The sequence below is a fragment of the Coffea arabica genome, chromosome 2e (genome assembly GCF_036785885.1).
Source record: "Coffea arabica cultivar ET-39 chromosome 2e, Coffea Arabica ET-39 HiFi, whole genome shotgun sequence".
NCBI lineage: Eukaryota > Viridiplantae > Streptophyta > Magnoliopsida > Gentianales > Rubiaceae > Coffea > Coffea arabica.
The window spans coordinates 967,312-987,403 of NC_092313.1; the positions used below are offsets into that span (position 1 = coordinate 967,312).

The following is a 20,092-nucleotide window of genomic DNA, read 5'->3' on the forward strand; positions in this document are numbered from 1 at the left end:
ATATATTTGAAAATTACAGAACTATAATATGTGCTATATTTATACCAATTTTAAATCATATTTTTGTGTAAAGGCCATTAAATTTATTACTTTTATGTGTATAAATCTATAGAATTATGTTATATGTCACTGTTATTTTGTATATAACTAAGAAGATAAATCATTATCCTTGCTCAAATTTTTAAATTTTTTTTAAATTGAAGTATAATTCATAAAATATAATATGTCAAAAAAATTTTATGTATTATATACAATTAATTAAAAGGTATGAATATTTTTTAGAGTAATTTTAAAGTATACAAAATATAAAAGTTTTTTGAATTATATGCTTATGTGTATTATCTATACTATATATAAAGTTTCAGGAGAGGTATGGGATTAACATTTATTATCATTTTATGAAGTTCTCTTCTTACTCTTATAAAAACTACTTTCACTTTAACTACCTATAACTACCCATGACTATTTTTACTTTTAACTATTTAAATATATGTTTTCAACATAACTACCTCTAAATATTATAACTACAAATATAAAATTATTTTATAAAAATATTTAAAAATTTAAAATTTGCTTCAATAATAAAAATTTTATTTAAAATATATGAACATAAAAATTATGTATTTTTTTTTATTACACACATATTAGGCATGCATTGAGCACCAGTATGGATAATATCCTAAGAAGTATAAAAAGGGGAGTTGGCTGATATCTCATAAGGAGTGATGGTCCCGTATGAGCACCATCAGTAGGTGGTTAATTATGGAATTTCACTTTGATGTTTGGGTGTTGGACAGATACGATGGTGTTGTTAGCTTACGTGGAAGCAATTGCGAGTTTCTGAAGTTGCATGGCTTGCATGTTTCTGTTAGAAACGGTGCGCAGGTCCACTAACCAGGCTTCAAGGTGTAAGTCTGTTGTAGACATTTAACCATGAAATTTCACTTTGATGTTTGGGTGTTAGACAGATACGATGGTGTTGTTAGCTTACGTGGAAGCATTTGGGAGTTTCTGAAGTTGCATGTCTTGCATGTGTCTGTTTAAAACGGTGCGAACGTCCACTAACGAGGTCTCAAGCTGCAAGTCTGTTCTAGACATTTGTCGGTTCATATATATAAAGTGCAAGATTGTTCGCTTTTGCAGTCTTCTTGCTTAGTTCTTTTGTCGAAGCTTTGAAGTTACTGGTGAGTTCCTTCTTATTCATTTTTGTCACGATTCCATGTCTTTTCTTGCATGCATGAAGTTTTGGCAGTTCATATATACATATAAGTACAAAATTGTTCTGTTTTGTAGTTTTCTTGTTCATTTCTTTTGTGGTAGCTTTCAAACTAGCCGTCAGTTCCTTTTGATTCCTTTTTGTCATGATTTTATCTTTTTTGTTGCATGCATGAAGCTGTAAGTACAGAAACAAAAAATCATCCAAAGTCTCCAAATAAGATCAAGTATATACATGTTGTATTCTGGAAGTTTGATTTCTATGTGGTCTAGAAGTTTGATTTCCATAAAATGACTTGTTCAAAAGTGCAGAAACAGAAAACGATTCTAAGTCTACAAATAAGTTCAAGTATATACATATTGTATTCTGGAAGTTTGATTTCTATGTGGTCTGGAAGTTTGATTCCTATAAAATGACTTGCTCATCTCTCGTTTCTATGTTTTTTTATCTATGTCTGAAATTGCAGCTAGCTGTTTAAGTCTCCTGCTGGTGCAAATTGTTCAAGGATCATTATCAATGGCTGATCGGTTAGTTTTGCTTTGTTATCTGAGTTCTTGTGTTTGATGTATTAAAGCTTTTGACTTATATCTTTGGTTAGGATCAGTTTTGATTATTTCTATCTGTATGCTTATTTGTATGAATAATTTTACATTTTCTTAGACTGGAGCTCAATAAATTTCTTGCATAAGTATATTTATTATTATCGTTTAACAAATAAACAATGCCACCAAAAAGAAAATATGCTACTCTTCAAGAACGATACCAGGAAAGAAATAGGAGACGGCGAGAGCGTCGTGCTATTGATAGGTCAGAAGCAGGTGGGAATTCTAGCACAGGCACTTCCACTATAGCATTAACGGCAATCCAAATCTGTCCTCAGTATATTGAATCGGTAACTGGTGTTTCGGAACAACCAGGAAAATCTAATCAGCAAAAGAGAAGAAAGCGTGATTCTTCAAGTTCAAAAGCTGCTATGATTAATCTAGATCAGAATTGTGATACTATTTTGACTTCTACAGAGTCAGAATCAATACCTGTTGAATATATTCGATCAACATCTGGTATTCTACAAGGAGCTGATAATGTCTTAACTTCTGGCAAGTTAGAATCCTTCCAAGGTACACAGAATTCTCAAACAGCAAATGTTATTCACGCCTCTGGTATTGACATTCCTTCAACCAGTGCGGGGATAAACAATGATAGTTATCAAATTGCTTCAAGTAGTACAGCAATAAACAATGCCACTCTTGGATCTCAAAAACCTGCCCGGCGATCTCAACAATGTCGTCAAAGACAAAAAAGAGATATTCTGCGAGACATTGCTACAGAATCAATGACATTACCAGAAGCTCCTTCTTGTAAACTCTGTGGAGCAAAAAAATTTCACTTAGAGCCTCCTGGTTTTTGTTGCTCATCAGGTGAAATTCGACTCCTTGAAACTGAGATGCCTCGAGAATTGATGTTACTATATCTCAGTGACAATGATGAGGCTACAGACTTTCGCAATTGTATACGAAGCTATAATAATATGTTTGCTTTCACTTCAATAGGAATGCACTGTGATAAGGAATTAGGGAAAAAGTACAATGGTATATATACCTTTCGAGTGCAGGGTCAGATGTATCATTTTATAAATCCATTAGTTCCTGCTGATGGTCAAAAGCCAGTAAATTTGCAGTTATATTTCTATGATACTGAGCATGAAGTAGAAAATCGTCTGTCCATATCAAACAAGTTCATAGAAAATTTGATAGCAATGTTGGTTGATCTATTGAAAGTAAATCCGTACTCATCATTTTTCCGTGGATTACAACACTTGCCTGATCTAGATGAATACAAAATAATGTTGCAATCAAATCCAACAGTTGATCAGCACGTTTACAACAAGCCAACAGTTTCACAAGTTGGTGCTCTTTGGACAGAGTCACAGACTTCTGATCAAACGAATAGCAAACACATTCAAGTATATTCAAAAAGTGAGAATGCTCAGATTGTGAAACACTATTATGGCTGCTATGATCCAATGCAATATCCATTTATATTTCCTAATGGAGAACCAGGATGGCATCCAGGCATAGAAAAACTTTCAAGTCTACAAAATAATGCTGCTTCAGGTCAAACCTGTCCAGGAGAAAGAACAATTCCAGTAGATATGTTCATGACTGCAGAAGATGTTATACATGCTGAAAATCAAGGTATCATTAATCATATATATTAACAATTTCTATTCAAGATCCATTTATATTAGCTATAGTCATTGCATATTGTACTTAATTATTCATCTTTCTATAAACAGTTGCAGCAAAACGTAGCAAAAAGCGAAAATATGTATCTTGCAGAGAATATTATTGTTACAAACTGCAGATCAGACATGAAGACAAATCAATGCTCTTGCATATTGGAAGGCTACTCCAGCAATATGTGGTTGACATGTACGTGAAGATTGAAACATCACGACTTGATTTTTTCAAGAATGATCAGTACCAGAATCGCCTTAGGACAGAGTTATATCAAGGTCTTCTTGATAGCTTATCAGCTGGACAAACCAATGGCTCAAATGTTGGTAAAAGATTCATATTGCCTCGTAGCTTTATTGGTGGTCCACGCGACATGAAGCGTCGTTATTTAGATGCAATGACTTTGGTTCAGCAGTATGGCAAACCAGACATTTTTTTAACAATGACCTGCAACAAAAATTGGCCAGAAATCAAGAACCTTTTATTGCCAAAAGAGAAGACAGAGAATAGACCTGATCTGGTTTCTCGAGTTTCTCGAGCTAAGTTGCAAATGTTAAAGAATGAACTTTTCAAGAAACATATTTTTGGCAAAGTTGCAGCTTACACATATGTTATTGAGTTTCAGAAACGTGGTCTTCCTCATGCACATTTTCTCATCATTCTCAAGCATTGCTCTAAGTTATTGAGTCCTGAAGCATACGATCGCATTGTTTCTGCTGAGCTACCTGATATTCATATACACAAGCATCTGCACTCTTTAGTAGCACAACATATGATGCATGGACCCTGTGGACAAATGAATCCAAACTGTGCTTGTATGCAGAAAAATGAAATTTGCAAAGACAAATATCCAAAACAATTTGCCGAATCAACAAGACATGGTCAGAACTCTTATCCAATCTATCGACGAAGTGATGACAAAAGGACTGTCAAGGTTCGAGGACATCATTTGGATAATCGATGGGTAGTTCCTTACAATGCATATCTTTTGTCCAGATTTGACTGCCACATGAATGTAGAGATATGTTCTACTATACAGGCAGTTAAGTATATTTATAAATACATCTATAAGGGTTATGACAAGATACTATATCAATTCAGCAATGGAGAAGAAAATCAGATGCTTGATGAAATCAAGAACTTTCAATCAGCCAGATGGATTTCAGCGCCAGAAGCTATGTGGAGAATATATAGTTTTGATCTTAATGAAATGCATCCCTCTGTAATGACTCTACCAGTACATCTAGAAAATCAACAGCCAATAACTTTTCCAGATCAACAATCTGTTGATGATGTTATCAAAAATGCACATTTGAAGAAAACTATGCTCACAGAATTCTTTCAGATGAATAAGTATGACCATTTTGCAAAAAATTTGAATTGTCTATATACAGATTTTCCTCAATATTTCGTATGGGATGCTAAGTCAAGATACTGGTCATTGCGACAGCAAAGAGATGTAATTGGAAGAATTGCTGGAGTTCATCCTTCTGAAGGTGAAAGGTACTTTTTAAGACTCTTATTAAAGCATGTTAAAAAGCCAACATCATTCCATGATTTAAAAGTGATTAATGGCAAAATTGCTACATCCTTCAGAGAAGCAGCAGAGTTCTTAGGTTTATTAGAAGCTGATAATAGTGCAGAAATTTGTTTAGCAGAGGCTGTTCTATATCAAATGCCATCTTCACTTCGTCATCTGTTTGCTACAATTTTAGTCTACTGCAATCCTTCAAACTGTCAAGAGTTGTGGCTAAAGTTTAAGGATTTTCTTTCTGAAGATATTGAACAAAATAAAACGGTATCTGGAGAGGTAGTCAATGACACAGTATTGCAGATTATAGACATGCATTTAAGAGCAATGGGAAAACAGATCACACACTATGGTTTTCAGCTATTACCAAATAGACTACTGGAGAATCACATGGACACAAAAGAACTTCAGGCAGAAAAAAATATCATTACTCCTGAAGAAGATTTGCTCTCAGTATATCAATTAAATGAAGAGCAGAAAATTGCCTTTGATAAAGTACTGCACTGTGTCAACAATAACATATCAAAGGCATTTTTCATTGACGGACCAGGAGGAACTGGAAAAACTTACCTCTATAAAGCTCTGCTTGCAACTATAAGATCGCAAGGCTGCATAGCACTTGCTACTGCAACATCAGGTGTAGCAGCATCCATTCTTCCTGGAGGTCGAACTGCACACTCAAGGTTCAAAATTCCCATTAATGATGATCAAAATAAGTACTGCAACATCAGCAAGCAAAGTGTTTTGGCTCAGCTAATCAGAAATGCTAAGCTCATTATATGGGATAAAGCTACTATGGCTAAAAGAAAGTCAGTTGAAGCCCTTAACAAGATGTTACAAGACATAACAAATAACGACCATTTATTTGGTGGAAAAGTCATTGTCTTTGGTGGTGACTTTCGTCAGACTTTACCAGTAATCACACATGGTACCAGAGAAGATATCATAGATACCAGTCTTGTTATGTCACCATTATGGAGCAAATTTGAAAAGATCAGATTAACAATCAATATGAGAGCCAGACTTGATCCAGATTTTTCCACATTCTTGATCAGGATTGGAGATGGAATTCAGCAAACTACTGATCAAGATCAAGTTCAGATACCAGAATCAATCAACATTCCTTTTCAAGATGATGAAACTTCCATAAATGCTCTGATTGATACTGTGTTCCCAAATATGGAGTACATTACTTCAACAACAACATCTATTATCAATCGAGCAATATTGACGACAAGAAATGACTTTGTTCATCAGATCAATCATAAATTGATAATGAAATTTCCAGGAGCAGAAAGAAGCTACTTCAGCAATGATGAACCATTACACTCTTCAGTACAGTTCCAAGATCAAGATCTATTGCATTCTCTTACACCTAATGGCCTCCCTTTACATGAGTTAATACTCAAAAAGAACTGTCCAATGATGCTTCTCAGAAACATCAATCCAAGTGAGGGCCTATCAAATGGTACACGCCTAATCTGTAAGGAATTTTCGAATAACATAATTCAAGCACAGATAGCATTTGGCTCTTTTGCAGGAAAAATTGTTTTCATTCCAAGGATACCATTACAAGCTTCTGATGACGAATTGTCTTCAGTACAGTTCAAGAGAACTCAATTTCTACTACGCTTGTGTTTCGCAATGACCATTAATAAAGCTCAAGGCCAAACACTTGATTATGTTGGACTGTACCTCAGAGAACCAGTTTTTTCTCATGGACAACTTTACGTTGCTTTGTCAAGAGCACGGACAGCTTCTAACATTAAAGTCCTGATACAGCCACCACATGGACAAAGACAAAGCACCAATTTTACACGAAATGTTGTCTATCAGGAAGTGCTTTCAGCAGTAACTAATAGCTAACTCTTACTTGCTCATACTTTCTCTATTATTTTCCTTATGTTTTCTATCATTACTTACCATTTTGGTTCTTTTCCTAAATCTGTTTTAGTCATATATTGATTCTTTCATCAGCTCTTTTTACAGCACTATACCATGCACACTGTATATACTTATCTGTATACATAAATGTTGACTAATCTTGCAGTGAAATAGAAGAGCTGTGTATTCCCATTACTGAAATAGGACAGGAAAATGAAGATTGGGTTGCAAAAGCTATTCTCATTGAGAAAACAGCTCCTCGTATCAGTAAAGATGCAAGCACTACATTCCAGAAATATCTCTTCCTTGACAAAGAGGTAAATTTATTCATATAAAGAGTACATAAGGAAAATGTTCTACAAAATAGAAGTAAAAACTCACTCATTATCTTTTATTCTGTGTTACTGCAAAATACAGAAAAGTACAATCCAAGCTGTCTCATACACAAGAGACATACAACCTCTAGATCAAGCACTTGTCTTGTACTCTACATACTACATTGGCAATGCAAAGGTGGAGCCTATAACAATAGAAAATTTCAGATACTGCACTTCACCATTTCAACTAACCTTGACCGGAGGTACATTCATCAAAGAAGCAGATCAAGAAAACCAGTATCCTATTGATCAGTGCTACAATTTTACACCATTCAAAGACTTCTATAAGTACATGGATACAAATACAAATTCGATAAGTACTACTTCACTTTAATAATTTTCATTACATTGTTACTACAATGACTCTTACATATCAATACTTATAGCTAATGCTCTTGTCTCAGCTCTGCTATGCACTGTCATTGGAGCTCTTCCCCGCCGCTTCATTGCACGACAAAGAGGCGATTGTCCAATTCAAGAATTCATCATCCTAAATCAAGAGTAAGTATAAAAACAATGCAAATTAATAAAGCACAATACAACACAATAGTCGTATTAATCATTCATAACTCATGCAGACAAAAGCCGATGATACTTACAATGTGGCCAGAATTCATTGACATTGAAGCACAACACCTTCTGAGGATCTTAAATCAGTCCCCGACATTGATTATAACAAGAGCCAAAGTGACTTCAGTGCATGGTATGTCAATCTGTCCCTAATTCATATAAACTTACAAAAGTCAAGTATATTATCTACTTTACAAAATATAATACTAATTTTTCAAATAATCATATATCAGTTTTATCTGTCGAGACACAAACAATGAGTGCTATCTTGTTTGATCCACAAATCCCTCAAGCACTAGAACTCAAAAGTTGGTAAGTTGAGAAAGTCAATATTTACTTATTGGTTAGGCACATTATAACCAAAATCTGACACCACCCTATACAATATAACAGGACCAAAGCAAGCAGACCTTATATTGAGCAAGTTTTAGCACAAAAACTTTATGATGCAGCTCATCAAAGAGTCCAACCTCCTCCTGAAGAACATATGCACGACATCAGCTATGCACTAAATACTCCTTATCTGGTACAACTACTGCATCTATCAGTACAAAATACAATATATTCAATAACAAATACTATCACAACAAAATCTAATATTTGATCACATGAAATCTTTTAGCCATTCTGGATCAAAGCCAAAGCAAAGATAGTTCAACCTCAACATCGACTCTATATCCTTACCTGTCCAGCTTCTAATTGCAAAAAACAAACTGGAGCTCAAGCAAATTTCAACTTCTTATGCTGTCATTGCAACATGACATTTGCAAAACCACTGCCAAGGTAAATTCATAAACATATTTACACACTAAAATTCATAACATTCTTCTTATCATAACATAACAAAACCATAATACTTAATGCAGGCTCAAGTTCTTAGTGCAACTGTCTGATAGTACTGGAACAATTACTGCACAAATTGAAGACCAGCATGCTCAGCACATTCTCAACATCTGTGCTGAAGACATACTCTACATGACACTAAAGGTAATTTTGAACATTAATAGCATTACTTTTTATACAATACAAATTTATTCACACTACTCATATACCAAACCAAAGACATACTCATTCATAAACCAATGTCCACAGAACCAAGTTCCAGATATTGCAGACATCAATATGAAGCACCATATGAGCACATTTCGTTTTCAAGTCAGGAAATTCACTCATCCTCTACAAAACACAATTGTAGCAAAGTACAACATCCTGGCTTGTCTACCAATTGCAGATCCTACAGAAACACCCGCACCAGCAACCAATGAAGCCTCATCATCAAACCTACCTGATCAACAAATTGCAACTGAAGATTCAAGCAAAGACACAACCAATCCAGCCATCGCACAAGCTACAGCAACTAAGAAAAGAGATCCACCAGCAACAATCACTGACCAGCCAAAGCACCAAAAAATCGACTAAAATCATGCACCATTCCTATGTTTTGCATCAACTTTTGAGATCAGTTTGGTGGCATAAAGTCACCTATTTTTGCCAATGACCACCTTTTGCTAATGTACATACCAGCTTTTGCTACTTTTGTCTACAGTTCTTGATCAAACCTTCTACACTATAGTGAACAGCTTTTCCTAATGTACGAACTACCAGAATGCAATGTATGCACATATATTATAAACTATTGCCTTCTGTAAATTCACATAAAAGTTCCAAGTTTCGACTTAATTGTCCTCAATCCTTGCCATTTGAAGCTTTAATGCTATGCTGAAGCCTGATATTTTTTTATCTGTTTAATAGTTGCATGAAATAATATACATGATTAAACTCATCTTCATAAACTGTCCTATTTAATGTCCAACTATTTGTATAGTCGAATTTATCTTTTCAATCTTCCATTGATTTCTCAACTATGAGATTGCATCTCCCAGATCATTGCAACTTACAAACTGTAATCTATTAGAAGTAAGTGTCTTGCACACAAATAAATCCTCCAATTTATGAATACTTGCATAGTAAATTACCTGCCAAAACAAGAAAATTCCAAATTAGCTGTCTGCTAATTCCCTCTTCGTATTTGGTTTCCGAATGAATCAGTTCTGTTGAGCCAATAGATGCTATTCAAATACCATCTTAATTATTCTTAGTCATCACGTCCAATACCTTAATGGTCTAGGTTTTAATTATGTATCGTTAAGCAAAATTGTTTTTCCAAAAATTACTACTCCTCAGAAATTTATTTGGATTTTCTCTGATTATTTTACAAGCATCACTAATCGATAAATACTCTTCCACTCTTTATAGCCACAATTTTGTCTTTATTGACGTTCATCTGGGCAACATCATGCATCGCATGATGCCCCAACAAACTAGTAGGAATATAATACAAACTACAGTGTGTAAACGTGACGTAGCAAAATCAGAAACCTCGTGTGCGGTCGGTGGAATCATGACAAAACAAAGGGTGGACCGACGGATGGATCCATAAAAGGGATGGTCAATCTGTTGATGGATACGATTCTGCGGGATTGAGGCCATTTAACTTCCGAAGCCCAACTTAGCTTTGCCACCCGTCGGTCCATTTCTCCATCAATCTTTTTCTTACAGTTAGTTAAACACTTGAACGGCACGACGACGTAGGAAAAGGATGTGCCTGAAAATGCCCTTCCGGAGCGCCAGCTCAGTCTCGGAGCCTGAGACTCAGCCTGAATCGGCGGTGGCGGAACTGGTTAAATCACTGGACCAGCAAAGACTCTACAGAGAAGTCACGCTCGCACTCCGGACCGGACTCAGAGAAGGCCGGGCAGAGTGAGTGAGATGCCTTCGCAGGATCCTCAAATTCCTCCAATGCGTGGCGGAGTCCGACTCCTCCGTCAACCTCTTCTCTGGCATCCAGTCCATATCTGAACTCCAAGATAAAGCCTGATTCTTCATCCTTCCTAATATAATCAGAAGCATGGTTCATGCAAGATCGCTGCATCTGCCTGTTGAAGCATATAAATTTTCCGACATAACATGTTCTCCTGTATTATTTGGTTCCAAATCGATGACTTTACTTGCTGCAAGTTCTGCAACAGTAATATTTCCATGGATAACACAGCCACTGCACCGAGCAAGGCACTCCCAATCACAACGTGCAGCTGGGCTGCATTTGCATTTTTCGAATGACATCATATGCTTCATCTTCCTGCTCATATGCTTAAAAGCATTAAAAAGCAATCTGTGAAAGAAGGCAGCTCCTCCTTTTCCATGACCATGCATGGTGAATGCAGTAGTATGCATCCAATATGAGCGTACGATTAATAACCACATCTAATTACACGTGCGTGGGCCTGCTGGTCTCGCTCAATAGTTGCCAACCTTGAGCAGGCTGGTAAGATGATTCTAACAGTGTAGATGCCACAGGCCTCAACTTCGAGCTTTGCATACCTGAGTTCATTATGGTCATTTTCCATTAAACCGGCTAGGATGCCCGTTCCAAGGGTATGACCATCAACTTCAACATCTTGATTTACTAAATCTCGAAACATAGCAAAAGCCTCAGCAAACGTCAAGTTATTCACATAGCCTGAAATCATCGAGTACCATGATACTTTTTCTTTCCTCTTTCCATCAAGTTCCATCTGATCAAAAAGATCCCCAGCCCTTGAAATTTCCCCCTTCTTAAAATAACTGACGACCATTGTTGTACTATAGGAGATCTCACTTTTCATAGAGAATAAAGAAGAAAATAGAGACATAGCAGTTGCCATATCCCAGCACCTCCTAAACAAATCTACCAACCCATTGACTATAAAAGGGTTATGCATAAGCTCATGTCTCCCGAGAAAGCCGTGAATCTCTTTCCTAGTTCTTATTATTGGCAATCTGGCACAAACGGGAAGAGCACTTGCCAGTGTTTGTGCATCTGGCTCAAACCCTGACACTAACATGCTTTACAGCATCATAACCATCCTGTGAAAGGCCACCAATAATAGCACCCCAAGACACAACACGTGCCTCCAAATTACATTCTGCTTACATTCTATACAAAAACTCCAATGCTTCATGCACCTCTCCATTGACGGTACATGCCATAACAACAGAATTCCAAGAAACGCAATCCCTCTCTTTCATGAGATTAAACACCTTCTTTGCATCACCCAAGCTTCGACGTCTTCCATACATACTATCAATGAATTTGCAACATAAATATTTGACGCGAAGCCATTCTTTATAACAACCCCATGCAGCTGGCCTCCCAATCTCACGCCAGCATAACCAGTGCAAATCCTCAACAACACTAGAAAGTAGAAACACAAAGAACTCTAACTCAACACCCTCCAGCAGCAAATCCTCAAACAATGGAAATGCTTCCTCAGAGAAGCCATCATGTAGATAGATATAGGTCAAGAATAGCAATCCAGGAGTGCAAGTTTCTCTGAGGCATATTCTCAAACAGTTGAACCGCATCGTCAAAACAACAACATCTCGTGGCCTGCGAACCCTTTTTTTTTTTTTTTTTTTACCGCGTTAGCATGGACTTGTTGGCCGAAATTGGAGAAATGGCAAGAGTCTAGCATACAGGCGTAGGTAGCTGTATCAACCGGGCCATCTTGATCCGTAAGGCACCGGCTGAAAGGAAAATGACAAGACAAGAATGGTTGCTGGGTATAATGATGCGAGGGTTTCGATAAATTGGGGGAGAAGGAGAGGTTAGTCGCGGGTTTGCATCCATCCGACTGGGAAGATGGTGGCCAGGCCATGTGTTGTGGAAGAATTAGGTGAGCTGTAGGGCAACAGCGACGACATGTGAGGCCAAGTCATCGGGCATAGGACCCTCTTCCATTACTACCCTAGTAACATCCTATCACCTCTTCCAATCATTCATGGCCCAGACCCAGTGGTGGGTAGAGTTCAGAGCCGACGCTACGAACAAAAGAAAAGCAATTTTATTTCAAGAAAGACAAGATATTTGCTGATTGATTGCAAAAATGAACAGGTTTGCATGGTACAACCCTCCTTTGTCCTAAAGCTTAAGGACCTAAAAATTAACTTCGGATGTAAGCAAATGTTTTTCTCCTAGAGTCAACTTTGGTTGCTTGCTTTAACAAGCATGCTGGTAAGAGAAGTAATAATACAATACAATAATATTGCCTGCTTTTGATCTACTTTTACAGGAGGTGACGGTGGTCAATCATCCCAAACTCGTTTTTCTTCTGTGGGTTGACGGTAATTTCTGCTTACTTCTTACCCACCTTGCTGATCATACGCTTGAGTCGTTAGTTACTAACACACTGGTCATAGGTCAAAATCCTACATTCCTAGGTTTGTGTCTTTGCTTGAAGCTGAATCTAAATTCGGAAGGGATGGAAGAATAATCCCCCAGTGCATCTTATCATATGATATATATTATCCACGCAACACGCATACATATCGAATATCTTTGTACATCACGGATGGATGGATAAGTTGGAAAGATTTTGTGGGTGCGAAACAATTACTAAACAGGCCTAATAATAGTTGTTTTCAAATTAATGAAAAAGTCCCGTATCCACTTTAACATGTGAATTAGAGTGTGGATCCTTAGACATCTATACATGTGAAGCTTTTCTATTAATCTGAACCAGCTACTCTGAAATGACATCAAAATTCTCATCCACCGCTGGTTTGGATTGGAGTCCATGAAAAAAATGCTACAGTATATATATATATATACAGAGTATACACATAGCACGCTAGCTAGGGTGAGGCTGAAATCTAGCTTGAGGATGTTTTGCTTTTTCCCAAATCAACTAATTAGGCGCTGAAATATGCGAACGCTTATTTTTATGTTTTTGAGCCATGCTACTGCATACACAGTATATATAGGAGTAGTAAACAAATGGTCATAGAAATCAATAATACTCCCTCCGTCCCACTTTGTTAGTCTTGTTTTCCTTTTTCGTCCGTCCCAAATTGTAGTCCACTTTCCCATTAAGAAATGTAGTAATCTTTCAAATTGTCTAAAATACCCTTATTAAATATCTTGTTATTAATACATTGTTATTAAATACTAACCCACTACATTGAATACATTGAGTTTTTCCAATACTAATCCATTAGCTGTAACTGATATTAATTGGCACTCTTCGTGATTAGCATAAGGGTATTTTAGGAAATTATTAATCTAAATTTATGTTTCCAACAAAATTAATTACACTTTCTTAATCTGTATGAAAAAAAAATCAAGACTAACAAAACGGGACGGAGGGAGTAGTAATATAAAGGCTAACCGTACAAAAGTGGCCACCATTTCCCAGAGATAGATAGGACTTAGGAGTTCCGTTCCACGTCCTTGGAGACTGAGCGGAACCGCAGAAAATGTTCCTCCACCAAAACCCAATAAAAAAGAAAATTAAGGTGGCAGTCTGTCTGAAATCTGAATGTATCATCGCCTAAAACAAGAGGAAGTGAAGCTCTTTTTTGGGGGTGTAAAAGCATGTGATTATAAAAGAAAGATTTGGAACGTGGGTGGTCGTCATCCCCAGTTGCGTGCGCCTCTGCCTACGTTATTCTTCTTCGCACTCCAAATCCCACTTAGTGAATGGATGATGGGTACCCTTTGTTTAACGGTTGGAAGATTCTGATGATACAAATCCTCCTACCAACACCTGACAATCTAACCTTAGTTTATATATATATAACAGATGAGAAGAGATAGGCAAAAATAATTAACTACAGAAAAGAAAAGTGAAAACAGAAAGGGCCGGGAGTGGACGGCTGTCACTTCACTGGTGTATGGGTTCTCATCTCCTAAGCTTATTTTTTGAAGTTTTAAAGTCGTGTCATAGGCTTTGCGATCATTTAATTAATGTTCTTACCAGTTAAATTAGGTTTAAGAAACGCTTCATTAAGCCTCAGCTAATCGTTCCTGACTGCTTCCTACTCAAGTACTTTACCGAGCCCGTACATCAACCCGGCCACATTCCAAAAGGATGCTGATTTTGAACAACTGAACTGTAGTTGTATTATTACACATTTTTCCCATTCTTCAACTAGGAACATCAGCTGTACAAGTTCACACATATTTACATGCCCATGCATGAACGCTTGGGACCCGAACATCCATCAGCTGGCAACCAGCTTTTCTTTTTCTTCTTTCGCGTACTAAACCAATCCAAATTGTGAGTTTATGTTGCACGACGATATCTTATCATCATGATGAAAACTCAGAGCAATTTAATAGTAGCATAGGCCAAAAAAAAAAGAACAGATCAAAAAAAATGAAAAACAAAAAAGAGAAACCACAGAAGAAGGACAAGATGATGACAAAGAGAACACCCCCTCCTTCCCCAATCCCAAAAAAAAAAAAAAGGAAAAGAAGAAGATGCCTCTATCTGTTAGTTCATTTGATAGCACACTTCGAACAGCTGAATAAGTCACTAAACAGTTGAGATTAAATAAGGGATCATGAAGGCACCACCTTTTGATTACTCTTTACTTCTTTCAGGCATTGACTGCTACGATTTACCACGAGTCTCCACCTAACATCCCGCTCCAGTATCCATTAGGAGCAGATTCTCCCTCCTGCCCTCTATTCTGCTGATGCTCGTTATACTGGTCGCAAGTCACCGAGGAGAGTGGCTTCAATTCCTCGTAAGGAAGAAAGAGTCTTGAGCTATTATTATTTTCTGCAACTTGAACCCCATGTAGACTTCCATAATCAGTGCCGTTGTTGTCAAAACCATCCAGAGAAAAACTGAGCTTTGGCTTAAATTCTTGCATAGGGAGTTGTTGAGAAGATGAGTAGATTGCGTTAGAATCAGAAAGAGGCATCGACAGTAAAGAGCTGAAACCCCCTGTAGATATTCCGCTAGTACTCTTCAGAAACTCTAGGCCTGCTGCAGGCACATGGGATATGGATGATGAAATATTACCGAGATGGGGATCAAGGTTTTTGTTTTCGTTAAAATTAGGCAACTGCATGAGGCCGGATAAACTGGCACTGTAGTTTCGTACGGGGGGATAAGTTAGATTTAGGTCTTGGCCCTCAGGAGTCTTAGGGTTTTGAGAAAAACCAGGTGCGGTACTGGTAAGATGACTCAGATCCGGAAGCTTCTTATTTTCTGATGATGAAGCTGGTGGTAATGCAGAAACTGAAGTAGTACTGGATGATGATCTTTTGTTTTTCCTGGATCCTCCTCCAACTGGCACATTTCGTAAAGTGCCCCCTTCGGTCCAGTACCTCCGACAAGTCTTGCAGAAGTATCTTGGCTGAGTGAGACTATAATTGTTGTAGTAACAAAACTTGGTGTTGGTAGAATTGCACCTCGGACAGTTCAAAGCTTGCTCTTTTTGCGGCCTTGGCTTCTTTTCTAGGGCTGCAGCTGGCTTCGGCGTTTCAATTGGTTTCGCCAGTCCTATGCCCTGTAGCAGGTAGTCATCAAGGCATGGAAAGAAAAAAGAGAAAATACATAGATCAACCGGAAAAAGCCCATGTTTCTCTTACGTGATCACAAAAAGAGATCTATTGATAGCGCAAAAGTTCTATGGAATGGAGAAAGATAGAAACAGCAAACAAGCAAGACAAGATAAAATTAAAAAAAAAAAAAAACAAGTGCAGGGTTCACTTTAGACTTTTGAAAAACCATAAGAACAAATTAGTTTTAACTTTTCCCATGCCCCTTTATCAGATGGTGGAAGGAGAAAGCAAAGATAAAAAGTGCAGTCGTAGTACTTTCAGACACATACGAAAGAAACAATTCAAAGGCAGCAAAATTTAGCAAAACAATCACTCAAAATTCAACCATTAGTGGCGGGTGCTTATCATCTCATCTCTCTAGCCAGTAGTAAAGTATGCAAGAATTTCAATATTACATAGAAAGCAAAAAATTTTCTAAAAAAAGCCCTTGAAAATCCCATCCCTATAAAGATGTTATGATGATATAAGAGCGAGAGAGCGGAAAACATATAGATGTGTCTTTTACCTGTGGCCACTGAGTAGTATCCATTGAGAAATTAAGAGGCAGAAAAAGATAGAGAGAAAAAGGCAAAGGCTATGCAGAGAGTCTTGAAAGAAAGAGAGGAAAATCATCCACTTTCCACTTTCCACCACTCGGTCTTAAAGCAAGAAAAAGCCACTTGATGCGAAGCTTATGTTTGTGCTTTCATGCGTTGGCTTACAATATGCATATGCATATGAGAGAGTGGAGAGAGACAACTTAGTGATAGTTTTTTATGTACTATTGGTAGACTATACTTTATTGAAGACTTCGCATACTCTAATGAAGACACCTCATGAGCATATAGATACATAATTTGTCAAACGTATACTCTTTTTTTTTTTGTCAAATTTGTCAAATGTATTGCTCAATGTTGCACTTATATAAGTGGTCTGTTTGCACCTTGCCCCAACAAAAATTTTTTTTATTTTTTTAAAAAAGATTGGATGTATTGTGAATAGGCAAAAGCTTGGGTTGATCTACAATACAGCCCATATTTTGCCATGCGAGGGTGTAATAAAATTTGGATCACAAAGTTTACATAAATCGAGTTTACCCACCAAGTGTTTTCGGTAGATCCCTTCTGACAACTGATTTCAGTCACTGGAGAATCAGCAGATGGTCAGCTTTGCTACTATTGTTATTGTTATATGGGGAAGAGACCGTCAGTTCAGGTTCAGATAGCTAGGTTCCTTGTTCTTTTGCCCATGCTAGGCTTCAACTGTTCCCATCTCCACTGTATAGCCTAATTTGCCCTGTAAGATGTCCATGTATACGAAACAATTTCCTGTCCAATGCAAGAGATGGTGTATAATTGCTTTCCTGTGAGGCCAGCAATGGATGAGAGCAAATTCAGGAGTAGTATTCATAACTAGAAGGCGCACTTGTAGTGGTTGAAAGCTCTTCCTTTATTTATGGTGCTTCTATAGCACAACCCAAAACAAGCAAACAGGACACAAGACCCTGAATGACATCTAGACTACTCCTGTACGAGTACTTATGTTCCACAGTCCACACAAAAGAGCCCTAGCTAGCTTGACTCATTCTTGAAGGAGCAGAGCAACCAACAACTTTTTCAGCTACTTAAGGTTAGATCGCTAAAGCTGAGACATATTCGAAATAATTCGTGGTCGGGTTGACAATAATTAATGTTTCGGCTGGTCTAAAATATTGAAAAATCATATTCATGTAAGTGCATTGTTAAGGAAAAGGTACGCTTACGTAATTTGAATGTGCAGCAACCCTCGACCATTAAAATCATTTTGCAGCACAATATTGACAGGCCATCTTTCCAAATTCTCCTTCACTGTCTACTTGGTTTAGAAATTAGAATCCAGGGTCATAGGTACAGTTTGGAAGCGGCGACGACCTCTACGTACGCTGGGAATAAGTTTTTAGTGGTTATGTTAGAGATTGGTTCTTTTTAAGACGGAAAGGATTTCCGCCTGAGTACGATGTTTTTGAGCTAACTTACCCACATCCTTTTTCTTTTCTTTTCTTTTCTCTTTCTTTTTTCTTTTTTTTTTTTTTTGTAGCAAAGGAAAAAGGGTAGATAACGAACTACACACTTAAGTTCTGTTTGGTAAAAGTAAAATTTGAAATCTGAATATAAATTGTTGAAAGTTTTGCATTGACAAAGTCATGTTTGTTTAATAACAAACTAAGCTCAAATGCTGAATTGATATATAGCACAATATGATGATTTTATTTTTAAAAAGGTTGCCTTTATTTGCGTATGGGAGAGTTTGTAAAGTATATGAGAGTGAAGATAACGAAACAATTGAAAGGTAGTGATTAAGTATATTAGTGTGTGAGAGTGTGTGTGTGTGTGTGTGAAGAGGAAGAGAGAAGATGTCTAACGTGCATGAGAATATGTTATGTGAGAGGGTGCTTAATCCAGCAAATTCAGTAATATATTTTTACTTTAAAATTTTGAACAGAAAATTAAGCAGTGCTTAGTGTGTTAAATGACAATACATTTCAATGAATAAATTAATTTTCAATATTAAGTATATACCTCGGAAAATTGAGAAGTGTAACATTGCTGGAACATAAAATTTAACAGTGTAAACTTACTTTGGAAGACATTATATACTTCCCAGAAATATAAATGAAAGGGGAGTTGAATTTTGATGAAATTTTTTAAATCGAAAATGGTACCGATCAACGGTGACACCACGAGCACAGCGGCTGTTGGATGCAGCCATGGCTGATGCCTCTTTCTTGGTTAGAAAAATAGAACGAAGAAGAACGAAATGTGAGAGACGTTTTTCCTTTCTTTCTCGTGGCCTTTTGGTTTAGCATTAAAATTTGTGAAGCATGAGTTTCATGCGCTTTTAATTCTAACAAAAATATAATTAGAAATGAGTCGAATGACTAAATATGTGCATTTTTTATTTGTAAAAGATGAAAAAATCATCGTATCATTTTATACGTGAGTGACGTAAAAGGTACAAAGTCAGTATGTGTAAGGGAAGAAAAATTATCATTGTACATGTGAGAGACATAAAAGATATAAGAATCAATAATATGTGAGGAAATATTTTTCCTAAATTTTATTGCCTTTCTTATTATTATTATTATTTGTTTGTTAAAACTAAAAGAAGGAACAAACGTGGTAAAAAGTGTCAACACCGAAAGAATTTTGGACCCCACATGGAACCAATGAGAAAACGAAACGTTCGGTACCGAGCAAGAATATTTGGATTTGTAGAAGTCCCGTTTGGTCCCATCGGAGCGTGTGCGGCGTGTTGAGTTGGGACATGGGACTTGGGCGGCCCTAATCCAATCCTTACCCTTTACTCTTCAGTAGTGAACACTGAAGAGGGGGCTGTCCGCTCCATCTATCGCCAGACATCCAACAATCTGAGGAATAATGACGGAACGTGAGCTGAGCCGCCGTCAGTCCAGTTGCTCCGCGTCAAACGCCAGGACAGAACAGCAACGAAAGTTCTCCAAATATTCTTCGTACGAGCCTAGCAGCAGGACGGAAGCCCAGGAACACGAGATCCATAGTCCCGTCCAACTTCTTATGGATAGCCATTTATTTTGTTATTATTTTATTACATTATTAACACATTTTTTTATCACTTTAAATTGAAGAGTGTGTTTAGACAGAGTATTATTTGAAATATTATTTAAAATAATTACTGTAACACTTTACGTAATATATGTATGTGAGATAAAAAAAATGATTGAAAATATATTTTTAAAAAAATAAATAAATAAATGTGTTTATAATGCAAGCGAAATATTGGTTTTATTTGGCAAGCAAGTTTTTGGTCAAATTTGTCTGCTACAAGTTTTTTAATAACTTTAGCTATAATAATCTCAAAAAACTTCTCAAAAATTTTAAAATATAC

General features: G+C 36.9%; 3 protein-coding genes and 1 pseudogene across 4 annotated transcripts; 2 read left to right on the forward strand and 2 right to left on the reverse strand.

The window, feature by feature from the left end:
• The first annotated feature begins 1,694 nt into the window (after positions 1–1,694).
• LOC140037187 (uncharacterized) lies at positions 1,695–7,579 on the forward strand. Its single transcript, XM_072081376.1, has 6 exons — positions 1,695–1,743; positions 2,236–3,411; positions 3,513–6,835; positions 6,939–6,991; positions 7,035–7,185; positions 7,286–7,579. Exons 2-6 carry the CDS (start codon positions 2,550–2,552, stop codon positions 7,577–7,579), a joined length of 4,683 nt encoding a protein of 1,560 aa, XP_071937477.1. The 5' UTR covers positions 1,695–1,743; positions 2,236–2,549.
• LOC113729897 (pentatricopeptide repeat-containing protein At1g20230-like) lies at positions 7,394–14,579 on the reverse strand (annotated as a pseudogene).
• On the forward strand, positions 7,613–9,234 carry LOC113733390 (uncharacterized). Its single transcript, XM_027259763.2, has 7 exons — positions 7,613–7,746; positions 7,824–7,948; positions 8,049–8,127; positions 8,209–8,341; positions 8,438–8,598; positions 8,682–8,802; positions 8,908–9,234. Exons 2-7 carry the CDS (start codon positions 7,834–7,836, stop codon positions 9,232–9,234), a joined length of 936 nt encoding a protein of 311 aa, XP_027115564.2. The 5' UTR covers positions 7,613–7,746; positions 7,824–7,833.
• Positions 14,580–14,947: 368 nt separating the features above from the next.
• LOC113729898 (dof zinc finger protein DOF4.6-like) lies at positions 14,948–16,952 on the reverse strand. 2 transcript variants are annotated; one of them, XM_027254215.2, is made up of 2 exons: positions 16,716–16,952; positions 14,948–16,155 (listed from the first exon to the last, which is right to left on the reverse strand). In XM_027254215.2, exons 1-2 carry the CDS (start codon positions 16,737–16,739, stop codon positions 15,256–15,258), a joined length of 924 nt encoding a protein of 307 aa, XP_027110016.1. In that variant the 5' UTR covers positions 16,740–16,952; the 3' UTR covers positions 14,948–15,255. The 2 variants fall into 2 exon arrangements, with proteins under 2 accessions (XP_027110016.1, XP_027110017.1); XM_027254216.2 differs by lacking the exon at positions 16,716–16,952 and adding an exon at positions 16,536–16,701.
• Between the last annotated feature and the right edge of the window lie 3,140 nt (positions 16,953–20,092).